Raw genomic sequence first — 13,041 nt, 5'->3', positions numbered from 1 at the left:
ACTCTTTCCAGCAGCTTTGCTTGTGGTTATGAGGTGATCACAAAAAGCCAAAAGCTTACCTCATTGATAACTGGTATGAAGAGCTCCTGCTGCCACACACAACACAAATTTGAAGCGTTTTAGTTTAAAACATTTGCATCTGATCTTTCCAGTTGCTAAGCCGCTGCTTTTCAGTTGCTGAGTTGCTAATCTGGGTTGCTGAAGGAAACCCAGTCTTTAGGCTTTCCCGAAGGCAGAATTAGTAACTGATCTTAGGAGAATGCTGTTATTTGTGCTTAAAAGCATCCTATATAATTTTAACTTGGATGGAAAGCTGTAGTGCAAAGAATTCAATTTAAAAGTGATTTTGGTTCTGAAATAACATGGTTCATCTAAGGGGCTTTCATTGTTGAAGCTGGATTTACAACTGATTTGGCTAAATCACCAATGTTTTCTTCTGCAGCCAAGGCCTCAAGAGGCTTATTCACCAGAGGAAAGCTTGAATTTGCAAAGTGCTCATTCCACTTCTGCTGTTTGTTAGGAAGCTTAGTACAGGCAGATATATTTTGGGGCATATTTTGGCCTTTTGAGAAAGACCAAACTCTTGGTAACAGTCTGGATGTTGCAAAGTCGGCATGCCAATTGAATTGCTTTCCTTAAAAAAAATCAGAAGGCCAAAAGGCCAAAGGTCTCTCAGTGCAAAATTACACCAGTGACAACTGTCACTATCTGAGAAGACACATATTTCCTAGACCCGTCACTTACCTTATTAAGCAATGTGCATGTAGGAGCTGACTGCTTTATATATACATCTGCATTTCATTGGAAGCTTACTCATTAGGCTGCTTGATTGTCGGTAGAGCTTATAAATTCAAGTGGCTCTTCTCAGCATAGTCAAAATTTGCGCCCAGTATTCTGTTTTCTGTGACACATTGATTCCCCCTTTAAAAAAGAAGCAAAGCACACTACTGAGAAAGAATTATGTAGCCCCAAAGTATTGTATTGCTCTTTTCCTTCACCATCATCTTCTTTCTGTTGGATTTCCCTAAGAAATGATTGATGGACAGGGTGTGGAGAAAGCCACTTGATTCATGAGAAGAGAAGTTTTCATTTCTCTGGGTCTGTATTTTCAGAAGATGAAAACTATTAAAAGGCATACAATAACTAAAGACTGGGGTTTTCAGTATATGTGCCAGGTAAAATGTGAAATAGTTTGTTAGTTCTTCAGGAAGCATAACAGAAACAGAGATTAGATTAGGATGCAGAAGTCATTCGCTGCAGACATTTGCCAGGCATCCGTTAGGATTGCTGGAGATAATATTGCATTGCAGGTCAATGAGGGAGCTGAGGCCCAGATTTCGTAAGCCTGAATCATAACTCAGTTGTTGATTTCTTGTGCAGCCTTTGACAAATTGCCATTTGTTCAGTTTTCAAAAATGACTATTCCTTTTCAGTGTCTTTCTGTCACATTAAGTCTAAGGATGCACAGGGTCTGATCTTTTGAAGTCCTGAGCAGTTGTTTTGAGTTGTGGGTAATACCATGTTCAGAGCTGGCTTTTTGTATTGCAGTCGGGCCATTAAAAACACAGATATGTTCTCTATGAGAGCTAAGGATGAATTAATTTCTGTTTCTTCAGCAAACTGGACCTCCCCCCACCCCCAAACTAATATACAAGAATAAGGGCCAAAATTTTCTTAAAATGCTTGTTGCTGAACTGTTCAATTGATGTCTGAGAGCTAGAAAATGACTTTTTTTTAACACTGAATACTGGCAGCTGATATGGGAACTGTGGCCATTCAGTATCTTGGAGGATTCATCTCCTGTTTAGATGTCTAAATTTGCCTTTAGGTGTCTGGGTCCCAGTAGTCTATCTTTATTTATTATCCATCTTACTGATTTCAGATTGGAACATGTTGAAGAAAATACCAGAATTCAGGAGACTGATAAAACAATAATAATCAAAGCTACAGCAGTGATTAACAAATCAGAAAGAAGAAAAAACCCACAGTTTCTCACTTGAATCTTTACTCTCTTGCATAAACACTCATCACAAAAATTATCCCACTTGCTCCATTGGATAATATTGTATGAACTAAACCTACTCAAGAGAGCAAAAGATTTCAGAATCAAATCCAAGTTATACTTCATGCAAGTATCAGTGTAGTACAGGCAAATGTTCATACTACATGCTTCTTGCAGCTAGAGTCAGTTAACATTTACTGAAATATTTCACCATGAGCACAACAAATGGAAAAACTCTGAATCCTTTCATTTCCCTAACTCTGATTTTACAGGAACAGTGCCAGTTCACTTTAAACTTTATGGAAGGGATTTTTCTAGCATGTGGCTAAAACATAGCCATGAATAAATCTGAAAACCTTGCAAATAATAGAGGTTTCCACAGATCACTACTTCTCTATTCAGCTATAATTATTTATGAGAATAGGGATTCTTCTTCAGTTAATGAACACCATCTGCTAACCAGACAGGCAGTAATATGGAAAGACATCTATAAATCATCCCTTGCACAATCTTCAGTGACTACATAGATTTTAGCCAGAGGAAAGCAAAGACACCAAATATACGTTTCCTGAGCTTTCTATTTGTTGACTGATTTCCTAGCAACTAACACCAGGTTAGATAGTTGGTTTAAGTATTTTTCAAGGGAATTCCAGGACCTTTACACTACTGAAAGAGTATCATCTCCCCTCCCTGTTTTCTTCTCAGTTTAACTGCAGGGCTGAAGTTTCCAAAATGACTGCAAGGAGGTCTCTGCACAAACTGAGCATATGCCGTATGCAGTTCAGCTGCAAGAAACTTTTCCACAGTGCAGCTGTCTGTACAGCTATCCACATACAGCAAGACTGTGTATTTCTGTGCTGAGAAAAACTTTTAAAGATGTTTCACTAGGAGCAGAATGGTTTCAGATTATTCATTATTATTTCAGTGAGAGTTGAAGTCATGCAGCAATTTGTAGGTACTGCTTCCTCATTTTTATTTACCCCTAAAGACCAAATCTTTTTTACTTTGTTGCCATAAACAGCACAAATTCCATTTATTTGAATAGAAGCAAACTCTAATCTGATGTTTGCAGACAAATGTAAACATTGGGAGAAGGTTTGTATTCATTTAATGGTGATGCCAGAGATGGAAGAAGTTTAATTAGCTGAGATGATTACATCATCATTTAAACTTTTCCTATTTCAATATCTTGATAAAGTAGCAAGGCTACTTTTGTATGGAAATTACATTCCAGGTTAAATAAAAATGTATTTCTTAGCTTGCTCAAAAAATGGGAAAAGGATACAGTACATACAAATGCAAGCTTCAGAAAAACAGGACTGGCATTTCTCCTGATGTTTTCTGTTTAAATGCAAAATCCATACCTATATTCACATATATTCATATATGTATGTAAATAAATATGCATCTGCATCTACATCTTCAGCCTGAACAGCATTCATATGAATGTAATTTGTATGATATCTTTTCTGATTATTTTAAGTATCTGCCAAGGCAGATTTCAAAGCCTAGTATAAGCATCTTAAGGCAGGGAATCTGTCTTCATAGATAATACACAAATGATATGAAAAATACTCGCAGTTTAGTTTTCCTTGATGGCGTGTATCTGTGATCCAACCAAAGAAAGGGATAATGCTACAAGAATTTTGTGGCTAATGAAAATGGGGAAGACACTGAATAAATCAGGGATCAAATTCTAAATTCACCTTTTTAAAATATTCAAGACAAGAGGTTCGTGAATAGTAAGGACCCATAATGTTCCAGGAACTGAAATATAAGCAGCAAAGTTGGTGAATCAAAGTTTGCTTCTCATTTTGAAACAGTATTCCTGGACAATTCTTTTTTTTTGTTGTTCTAAGGGTGGGCAAATCTTTCACATACAACTTTTTGCAGGCATTTTAAAAAGTTTTTCTATCATTATTTTTCTCATTTTAGTGTTCCATAGATGTAGCAAATGAGTTCAAAGGCAGGAACATTTGTTTTGATCTCTTAAGTATTTCTGTAAATATTTTGTGAAAATCATCTAGCATCTATATTTTCAAAGCAGCACAACAGAACTGATTCTTACCTCATCCATATAAGAGCACAAACATAATACATAGACTTTCTGCCAGTTGGCCACAGAGTTCAGAGATTATGTTTCTGCTGTGATACGGAGGTTTCTGCTTCCATATGCAGGTCAGTCAAAATAGTTCAGGTGTGAAGTTCACATATTTGCAAAGATCAGCGAGTCCTTTTTTCAGCTATTAGTCAGTGAATACTTAGGCATAAACTCAAGCAATTTCCAATCTGTTTGCAAACAATTAATAAATGATTGGCAACATTAGTTCAGCACATTCATTATAAGAAATGAATCACAGAGATCTAAACTTTACCTCCCTTTTACTGGAGCACTTGAAAAGAATCACTTCTCTTTGAACAAAAAGCCTTTTCTGGGAACATTTGTAGTTGGAAGAAAAGAAATGGCATATTAACAACAGTTTGACATTCTTATTCATGTGCTTCACATACCTCATCCAGAGAATATCGATTGAGCTCAGAGAAAATATAAACCACTCTGGAGAGGGAGTGTGAGTAATCTGAATGCTACCTGCAAGGGTTGCCTAGAAAGAAATGTCTGTGCCTCAAAGCGCAGCACACAAGCTTTCCACTCATCTGAGCCACTTCGGGTTTAAATAAAAAACATGCCTTTGTGGCTATCAGGAAACTCTTAGTAGGAGAAGCTGAGTCATAACTGCCTGTTTAGTTTTAAAATGTTCCCAGCTTTCTTCAGGCTGAGATAAATAGCAATTGGCTTTGTTCTTGCCTGCTGAAACTCCCCTGCCTCCCCGTTCCCACCCCCTCAGGAGCCCAGCCATCAAGTCTGTTTGAGAAATCTTTCTGTTTCCCAAGCTGGCAAGGCGGGTTTTCCCCTCCTGAAGTCTGTCCTCAGCGGCCGTGTTGTTCCTGCTGCTAAGGGAAAAGAAAGAGAGTAACTCACCCTGCAAATTCAACTGTAAGGCTCCCTCCCCCTTTTTCTCCAGTTGTAAAAACACAACAATCTGGTTTCTTTTGAGGAAAATTAGGCCATCTTCTGATGGCACTGGGAAAAAAAATGGGATGGTGGGTTACCCTGAAGCTTTCTTCCTCTCTGTCTCTCTGCTGAAATATTCATGGATATCAAAGTTTCAGGGGTTTAACATTTACCCACCTCACGGAAGTGCGCTAGCTTTTTCTGTTGTTTTTCTCTCTCCAGAGGGACTGAAGGCAGGATTGGTTTCAAATACACTTAAAAGCTTCTTTTACTCCTTGCTTGAGACATCCGATAGCTTGACAATATAGCTTTGTGGCTGCAGGGCAAACCACCTTAGGGTTATGGAGCTCAGCAGGGTGGGGAAAAAGGGAGAACTAAGCCCGTGCCAATTCATCTGTGAGGTCAACCTCAGCTATGTAAAGGCTTTCCTGGGTTATAACTAACTATTGTTCAATTGTGGGAATTCTTGTGTTTGAAAGGTGGTTTTTCAGTGAGTAGTGGGTGATGGGCTGACAGAGATCTGTGTTACATTGCTGGCATGGCTGGAGACGTCTTCCTCATATCCACATTTAGATGGCTCTTTTTCAGTTTAAAATAGCTTCTTAGTGCTTTGCTCCCTTTCAGACCTGCTGCTCTTTCCTCTCATAGATTTGTGTTTTGCAGTCCTAGAAGTCCTAGAGCCAACTGTGGCAAAGCCAAACTCAAGTTTTCAGTGAGGAGCTGAAAGACCCCATGGTAGAGATAATGGCAAATGCTTCTGGGGCTCAGCAGCCACCCTTCAATAACCACAAGTTTGCCACAGAAAGTGTTGAGGAAAGTATTTGCATTTAATTGTAGATCTTGATTTATAGCTTCCTGAAGGAAAAAAAAAGTGTTAAGCAGAGCAATGCCCAAAGATACCTTGTTCGAGTTGCAAATTATGCGTAGACTTAGAGATCAGGGGAGTTTTACACATCTGTGTGGATTAGTTGAGCAGGTCAGAGGGATAGTTTATTTGTTTTATGTTATAAAATATCTCCTACAACTAAAAGTTCTGATACAGATGCTATTTATCACTTCTGACATACCGCAGTATTTGCCTCTGGGAATATACATCTCATGGTTTGTTAGATGGTTTTATTAAGTATTTTGGGGCTTTTTTGCTATGTGACAGGACCTTCCCTCTGGAGATGAAGCCAAAGAGATTGATGGAGTGTCGGCTTTACTTACAAAGCTCGAGTGACCCCGTAAAAGCCGTGTGAGCAAAAGATTAGCTCATGCCTAAATGAAGCACTTGAGGGCTTGTAATGTAGAGAGGAAAAAAAATGCTGCTGCCAGGCAGAGCGACACACACGTAAAATCAGATCAAACACACAATTCCCTTGCTTTCTGCATGTGACAGATACACAGCCACCCTACTGGCTTCTCTAAAGTTGAGGTTTCACCGTGAATGTAGCTTATCTAAATCTGCCCTGACGCTGGGAAGGGCTGTTGTGCCTTCCCACCCTGCTGACACCTGCACCCCGGGGACTGGGTCAGGGAGATTTCTTCCCAGGAACTCAACAAAAGGAGGCAAGGGCAGCAGTTGCCACATCTCCATAAAGCAATGATAAAACTGCAGTCTCAGGTGTCCAGCCGCTTTCTGCTGTCAAATCAGGGCCTGCATTTGATCCATTTTTTTTTTTTTAAAATCTAGCTCATAATATGCAAGAACTTGATCACCCAACGGGCTGGGGAATGAGGTAGGGACAATAATTTCTTATCTGAAAAGAAAATACATAACTTTTCAAACATGGCATGTCTTAAAATTGCACAGTAACAATTCAATATAAAAGAACATTAAATCCACCAAATGTCAGAAAGCCAGTTTATCCACTGTGACTTGGCAGCTTGTAATCATGCTCAGTGGGCTGAGGGAAATTGCATTGTCTTTAATTTTATGATTTCTAAAGCAGTGGGAAATGGCATTTTTACAACAATAGGAAGCCCTCCCCATGATAACTTTGTGTATTAGTTGAGGTCAGTAACAGCTGAGGATGGATCTGATTCAGCTTTCTAGAACGGATCAAAGTCAGAGGCCAATACAAAAAAATGTCACTTTTTTTGCTTTGTGTCTCAGTTTCTTCAGCTGTCAAAGCAGATGCTGAGGTATGGCGAGAAACATGCCAAAACAGGAGGTGAAGTGCTTGCTGCATGGGCAGTACCAGCAGGTCCAGCCTGCCGTTCCTGAGTTTCTCTTCCCTGCTAGACCTCGGTTCCCTGTGATAGAGCAGACCCTCAAGTCCAGTGTACACATTTGTGCATTAAATGGGTGCTAATGCCTGTCTTTGTTGCAGAGCTGTCAGTGAGTTTTTCCAGAGCCCCTCACTGATGGCCTGCTTTGCTGTGTTGTCAGGTTGTGGAGGAGAACTCTCTGGCCCTTCTGGTTCATTTCACAGCCCTGGCTACCCCAAAAGATACCCAAGCAATAGGGAATGCATCTGGTACATTCACACAGCGCCTGGTAGCAGCATTCAACTCACCATTCAGGAATTCGACATTGAATATCACCCAGACTGCAACTATGATGTTCTGGAGGTAAGAGCACTAGATTTACTCCTCAAAAATACACAAGTTACATGCTTTTCTGTCTGGAGCAGATAATCCAAAGAACTGCAGGAGCAGAACAAACAATTCTACTGCAATTTCCCATTTCTGCTGCAGTTACAGTTATGTTCCACAGATGTTGTCACAGAAACCACAATGCTCTTATTATTTTTTGCTTTTATGCCTTTGGTGTCTGTATACCTTAATTCATAATGATGCTAGGCACTTTCCACTTCCTAACAAGAGACAAAACTGCTTTGAAAAACTCAGTCTTAAAAAGTCCATCTTTTACAAAGAACTAAGTGTAGGGTGCTGTACCATGGAGATAAAATTTCCTGATGTAAAGGAAGATAATGGATCACTAGGGGGATAACTAGGTGAGACCTTGTGTAGGACATTCCAAGGAAGTGGGGAGGTTTATAACCCTGAGTGCTGAAAACTGTGAAGAATCTTTGTACCCAGAAAAAAGAATAAAAGAAGAGGCAGTGTCCTAGTCAGCCTAGGGTGGTGGAACAAGGAGAAAAAGGGCCTCTCTAAGGGTTTACTGACCTTTAAGACACCCGTAAGACTGGATGGTCCTGTTATATATGATATTTTTGTGCTCATGTTGGGAAGCAGCCAGGTGACCAATCCCAGCTAACAGATTTGAATAGACTTCCAGTGCAGGAAGAAGGGATAGGAAGTAATTTCAGGAAGAAATTCTTTAGAAGTATAGACTTTCTAGATCGCTTTCACTAAAGACATTTGAGATCACTAATGGAGGTATGGTTGTTGGGTCTTTCAATATTAATACATGGGTGACATTTGAATGTTTTTGTAATGAACCCAAAAGATCGATTAAGAGTTCTGTACTACTCCACTGGGGACTTTCTTCTCCTCCTGGGTAATGTGATGTGTGACTGGCATACAGCTAGACAGCTTGTTATCCAGCACGTACACATACTCACTGCTGCCTATTCTTACCTTTGTAGCTTTGATTTCTCCAGCCTATGGTCCTTAGTGCACATTCATCAGCAATATTCCTGGAAGACTTAATCCACATGCTAAAGCAGGTCCTAAATATACAGTTGCCAGATAGATGATTGCTAAGCATTTGTATGAGTAGAAGAGATGTATAACTTAACTCCAGCTTTCTGGCTCTGAAACAGGCTTCCCTAGCTTAGCAATGAAGTGGAAGTCTTGACCAAACGGACACTGTGCTTTGAGTATCCTATTGACTTTGGGACTTCTGTAGGATCTGGGTGTAAGGAAGTTGTTGTTCCATGAATTCTCCGTCAGTAGCATTGGCAAGTATGACTGTATGTCACATTGCTGACACCAGTGCCTGTGAGTAGGTGACCCGTGTTGGCTGGTTTGGGTATTGATGAAGTCTGTTGTATTGCAGCTTCATTGTTGTTTGTGCCTAAAATGACTAGATTGAAGCTAATCTGTCTGTAAGCTTCAGTTATGCCTCTGTTGCCCAGAAGAATCCATTAAAGAGCCCAAAACCTAAGTCTGCTGTGGTTGACCATTTCTTGAAGAGTGCAAGGACAATGCCTACATCTGTAGGTGGTCACCCAGGACCTATCGACATCCAGTAAGAGTACAGATGGCTGGCAACCATTTGCTTGACAACTTTTTGACTAGTGGGGGGGCTGGCCTAAAACCAATGAGTGGGTTGCCGGACACAAATTGCTTAAAGAAGTTGTTTAAGAGGATCCTACAGTTTGCTGGTCTGTGTCTCTAAGCAAGGTATTCATCTTAGGTTTTGGGTTTTCTTTCTTCACCATTTCAAGCTTAGCTGCTATGCTTTACTTCTTTCCAGTCTTATTCATCAGCACAGATGCCCACCTTGCTGTTTGAACTTCCCCACCTTCCTGTCCTCAGAATTGGCATGCCTCTGAATTACTTGTCTCCCGACCTTGGCTCATCCAGTTCCCAACACCTGTCTCTGATCAGCTGACAGAGAACCTAATGTAAATCAACTTATTGGGGAAAATTGGTTCATGTCTTAGTGCAAGATTGAAAGTTCTGCCTGGCAGGGAACAGCTTCCCTTGCCAAACTGCAGGCATTTGGTGGAGCTTTAGATACCTTGCACATACATACTTTCTCGCTTTTGTTACAAAATTACACATTCACAGCATGACTGATATAGTATGCACAGAATAAATGATAACTCAGATTTAGTGGGGAAAAAAAAGAACGTGGTTAACCATTTTCAGGAGCTGCTCTATCTTGTAATCTTTTTTCCTGTAGTTGTCGACATATGTCCAGGCTGAAAACCACACACACAAAAGTTTGAAAAGTGTTAGAAAAAAAGGGGTTCCTGGTTTGCCTTTGACACAGTGTGTTTCAGTGATCACTAAGGTTCCAAACTTACATTATCTTCCCAAGAGTATCCTGTCTACCAATTCTTTGGGTTTTGAAGTCTGCTTTTTCTCATAGTTACTCTCCTGATTTCACTTTTTCCTTATCTCTGAATAGTGAGTTCTACCGCTTCCTGTTTTCTTTCAAGCCAAATAACTTTCCAATTTTAATAGGAAGTCAAAATCAGTACTAAAGTAGCTCTGCACCCTACTGTCCCTCCCTGTCCCATTAACTCTCTCTACTCTCTGAAATAAGAAGCTGTCTTTAGAACGTTGCAATAAATTATGTTCTTTTCTGTTGCTTTTCCAAAATGTATTACCTTGTAATAAAAATTCCCCAGTAATCACAAAACTTGCTCACCTGGATGCATTTAGCTTTTGCTTAGAAACACCCTCACCCCTTTGACCCAGCAGAGAATTGTAGGAAAATTCTAAGAGATCTTTCCCATTGCAGCCCTTTTGCTGCTAACTTCATTTTTATACGATGGTTTCTTGAATATTTCTCTCTTGCACATTTTTCTGAAGCATATTGGTTCTTGTAAAATGCAGCAACTGTCTCCTTTCCCTTTCCTTTGACAATGCCTCCTAAACAAGCTGTCCCTTCCATGTCAGTATCCCAGTCCTGCCATATGTTTCACCAAGACTGTGCAATAATAGTTACGTGGCTTCTGCATGCTCAAGTGTTTGACACATTCTCCTTTAATCCTCCTCCTTGTTTCTTTTACGACACTGCTGCACTCTGTCTTTCTCTCTTCCCCATCAGATTCCATTCTTTTACAAGCATCCAGAAGAAAATTTGAAGTTGTTCTTAAAGGTGTTTTCTAGAAATGTTTCATGGAAATAGAAGACATCATGTTGGACACAATGAAAGAGTTAAAAATATTTTTTAAATGGCTTGTATTGAAAATACATACATAGAGAAAAGTTACCATGCCTGCTCTGTTAAATTATGACATCTTTTCTTTAACATGGACCAGATTTTTGTAAACTATAAATACATTCTGCCACAGCAAGATGTAGCTCTGAGCTGAAAAGGAAGGAACGCTGTCAATCTATTGCACTTCCAAGTCTTTATTAGATGTCCTGGTCTTCTCATTTAAATATAAAGAAACATCAAGTATTACCATAATTCTTAATTCTCTCTCAAAGCTGGGCTCTCTCTTTGCTGGCAGTTATATCTGAAGAAGAATCAGTTTTATTCCCAGAAAATCTGTGTCATGAGGGTGACCAACCACATAAAAACAACTTTCTGTTGCTCATAACTCTGGAATGCTGACTGTTAACAATAAATGGATCTAACGGGGCAGAAGCAAATGATAAGAACAGATTAAAACCATGGGCTTTATGGCAGTGTCCTGCATCCCCTCTATGCCATCCAACATCATTTTATCTCTGGATCAGGTGCTCTGGTCAAACTAGATGTTTTTATTTTTATTTTTATCTGTTCGCAGCTCAGACATCCTGTGACTCTTTGTGAACCGCACCCTGGAATTCATTCTTTCCATCCATTCTCTTTTCCCTCTTCTTTTTTCATGTGGTAACTATTGGTTTTCCTCTATGTAGCCAAAAGTAACATTTTATTGTTTTTTGTCATGGAAACATTCTAACATGGTTTTGTTCCAGCCCTTGTGAAAGCATCTGATTAACTGAACTGGCATGAAGGAGAAAAGAAAATACACTCCTAACTGTAAAGATCATGCCTTTGACTGTGCTTTTTATTTTGAAAATGTGCAGAAGGCCATTGCCAAATAGTTAACAACGTAAAGGAGACCCACAACCTTAGATTTCCATCAATATTTCTTCCCCATCCTTAATTCTCTTCCAACAGGCCAACTGTAAGTGGAACAGCTTGGGCCAAGTTAATTTCTGAGGTAATACTACAGAAATCAGCAGGGTTTATGTCAGAGCTGGGTTTGGTCCCTTGCCTGTGGTGTGCAGATGGCCCCAGGGAGCACCAAAGATGATGTGAGAGGCTGGTCCGTGATGCTTATTAGATGCATATTAGAAACTCCTGCTGTTTCCTCTGCCACATAGCTTCTTTGGGCTGGTTTAGATGATTAAGAGCATGTGTTCCTGCTAGATCTCATGCTGTGGCTCTGACTCAGGGAGTATACCACAAACACATTTTAAAACCCACATTTTGAAGAGACTTCTGACAAATGCAGCTGTCATTGGGCTCACAAGCATCCAAGCAGTAAGATTTTGCTGAAGACACTGAGCTTCCAGTGGACAAACATGCTTCTTCCCCAAACTGTGATTGCTTCATTAGAGATTCTTAATCTGAGCTGTGATTACATCCATTCTGACTTCTCTTGAATGCCTTGAGACGATCGATTGAACAGAGAAACGATTATCCATTCAAATCATGCAGCCTCCCTGCAGAATGCAAAAAAGTGCTGTCTCAGTCAAAATTGAAATGTTTAAGCTATTAAGCCTGTGTAATCAACCACTAAAACAAAATACAGTCTTCTGAACATCTAACAGACTATGCCGTTTATAAAAAAATTAATTCATTGTTTCTTCTGGGGATGCAAACTTCAGCTTCTGAGGTCTCACATTACCCTGGAGTCACTGAATATTTTTTCCAGTTTAAAAAAAAAGTTCTTTCCCTTATACCTCTAATTGCAGAGCAGTGTCAGGCACCGTGAGCAGTTAGTGAGCACACGATCAATCAAATTATGTAGCAATGCACTACACTTAGCCCTGAAGGTTGTGGGACTAGCTCAGCTATTTGTAAGACTTGCTCAGATATTTAGCTTGGACAGAACCCAAACTACTTCTGAAGTTAAAAAGTATCCGGCAGAGCTTATTAAAATATTAAGTTCCCCCTCATCTAGAAGGAATCAGAGGCAAAAGGGCCATATAGAAGGTTGGTTCTTATAGTACTGCCACTTTCTGAGAGAAATTCATGGATTGCTTTTTAGACCTTTTTGATGTTTACCAGACTAATAAAATATTGGAGCAAACTTGAGATGCTACTGGTGGGAAAATCTTGATGGGATTTGTTGCCTTATCTTCATGCGATTTGTTGCCTTATCTTCCTATTCCCTGGTTTTGTGGTTAGAACTTGCCATTCTCTAGTTTAGCTTTAGGATTTGTACATAATAAATGCTGA

At 39.7% G+C, this 13,041-nt stretch overlaps 1 protein-coding gene across 1 annotated transcript in view; it reads left to right on the top strand.

The window, feature by feature from the left end:
- LOC104080384 (cubilin-like) overlaps positions 1-13,041 on the top strand; it is a 123,375-nt gene that overhangs the window by 34,998 nt on the left and 75,336 nt on the right. The window contains exon 13 of the mRNA XM_009582759.1: positions 7,390-7,571. Coding sequence (XP_009581054.1) covers positions 7,390-7,571 — 182 coding nt within the window. The remainder of the gene's footprint in view (positions 1-7,389; positions 7,572-13,041) is intronic.

Source organism: Fulmarus glacialis, unplaced genomic scaffold, assembly GCF_000690835.1.
Source record: "Fulmarus glacialis isolate BGI_N327 unplaced genomic scaffold, ASM69083v1 scaffold4858, whole genome shotgun sequence".
Taxonomy (NCBI): Eukaryota; Metazoa; Chordata; class Aves; order Procellariiformes; family Procellariidae; genus Fulmarus; species Fulmarus glacialis.
Note: the sequence above shows the minus strand (reverse complement) of the source record. Positions and strands in the feature narration are given on the sequence as shown.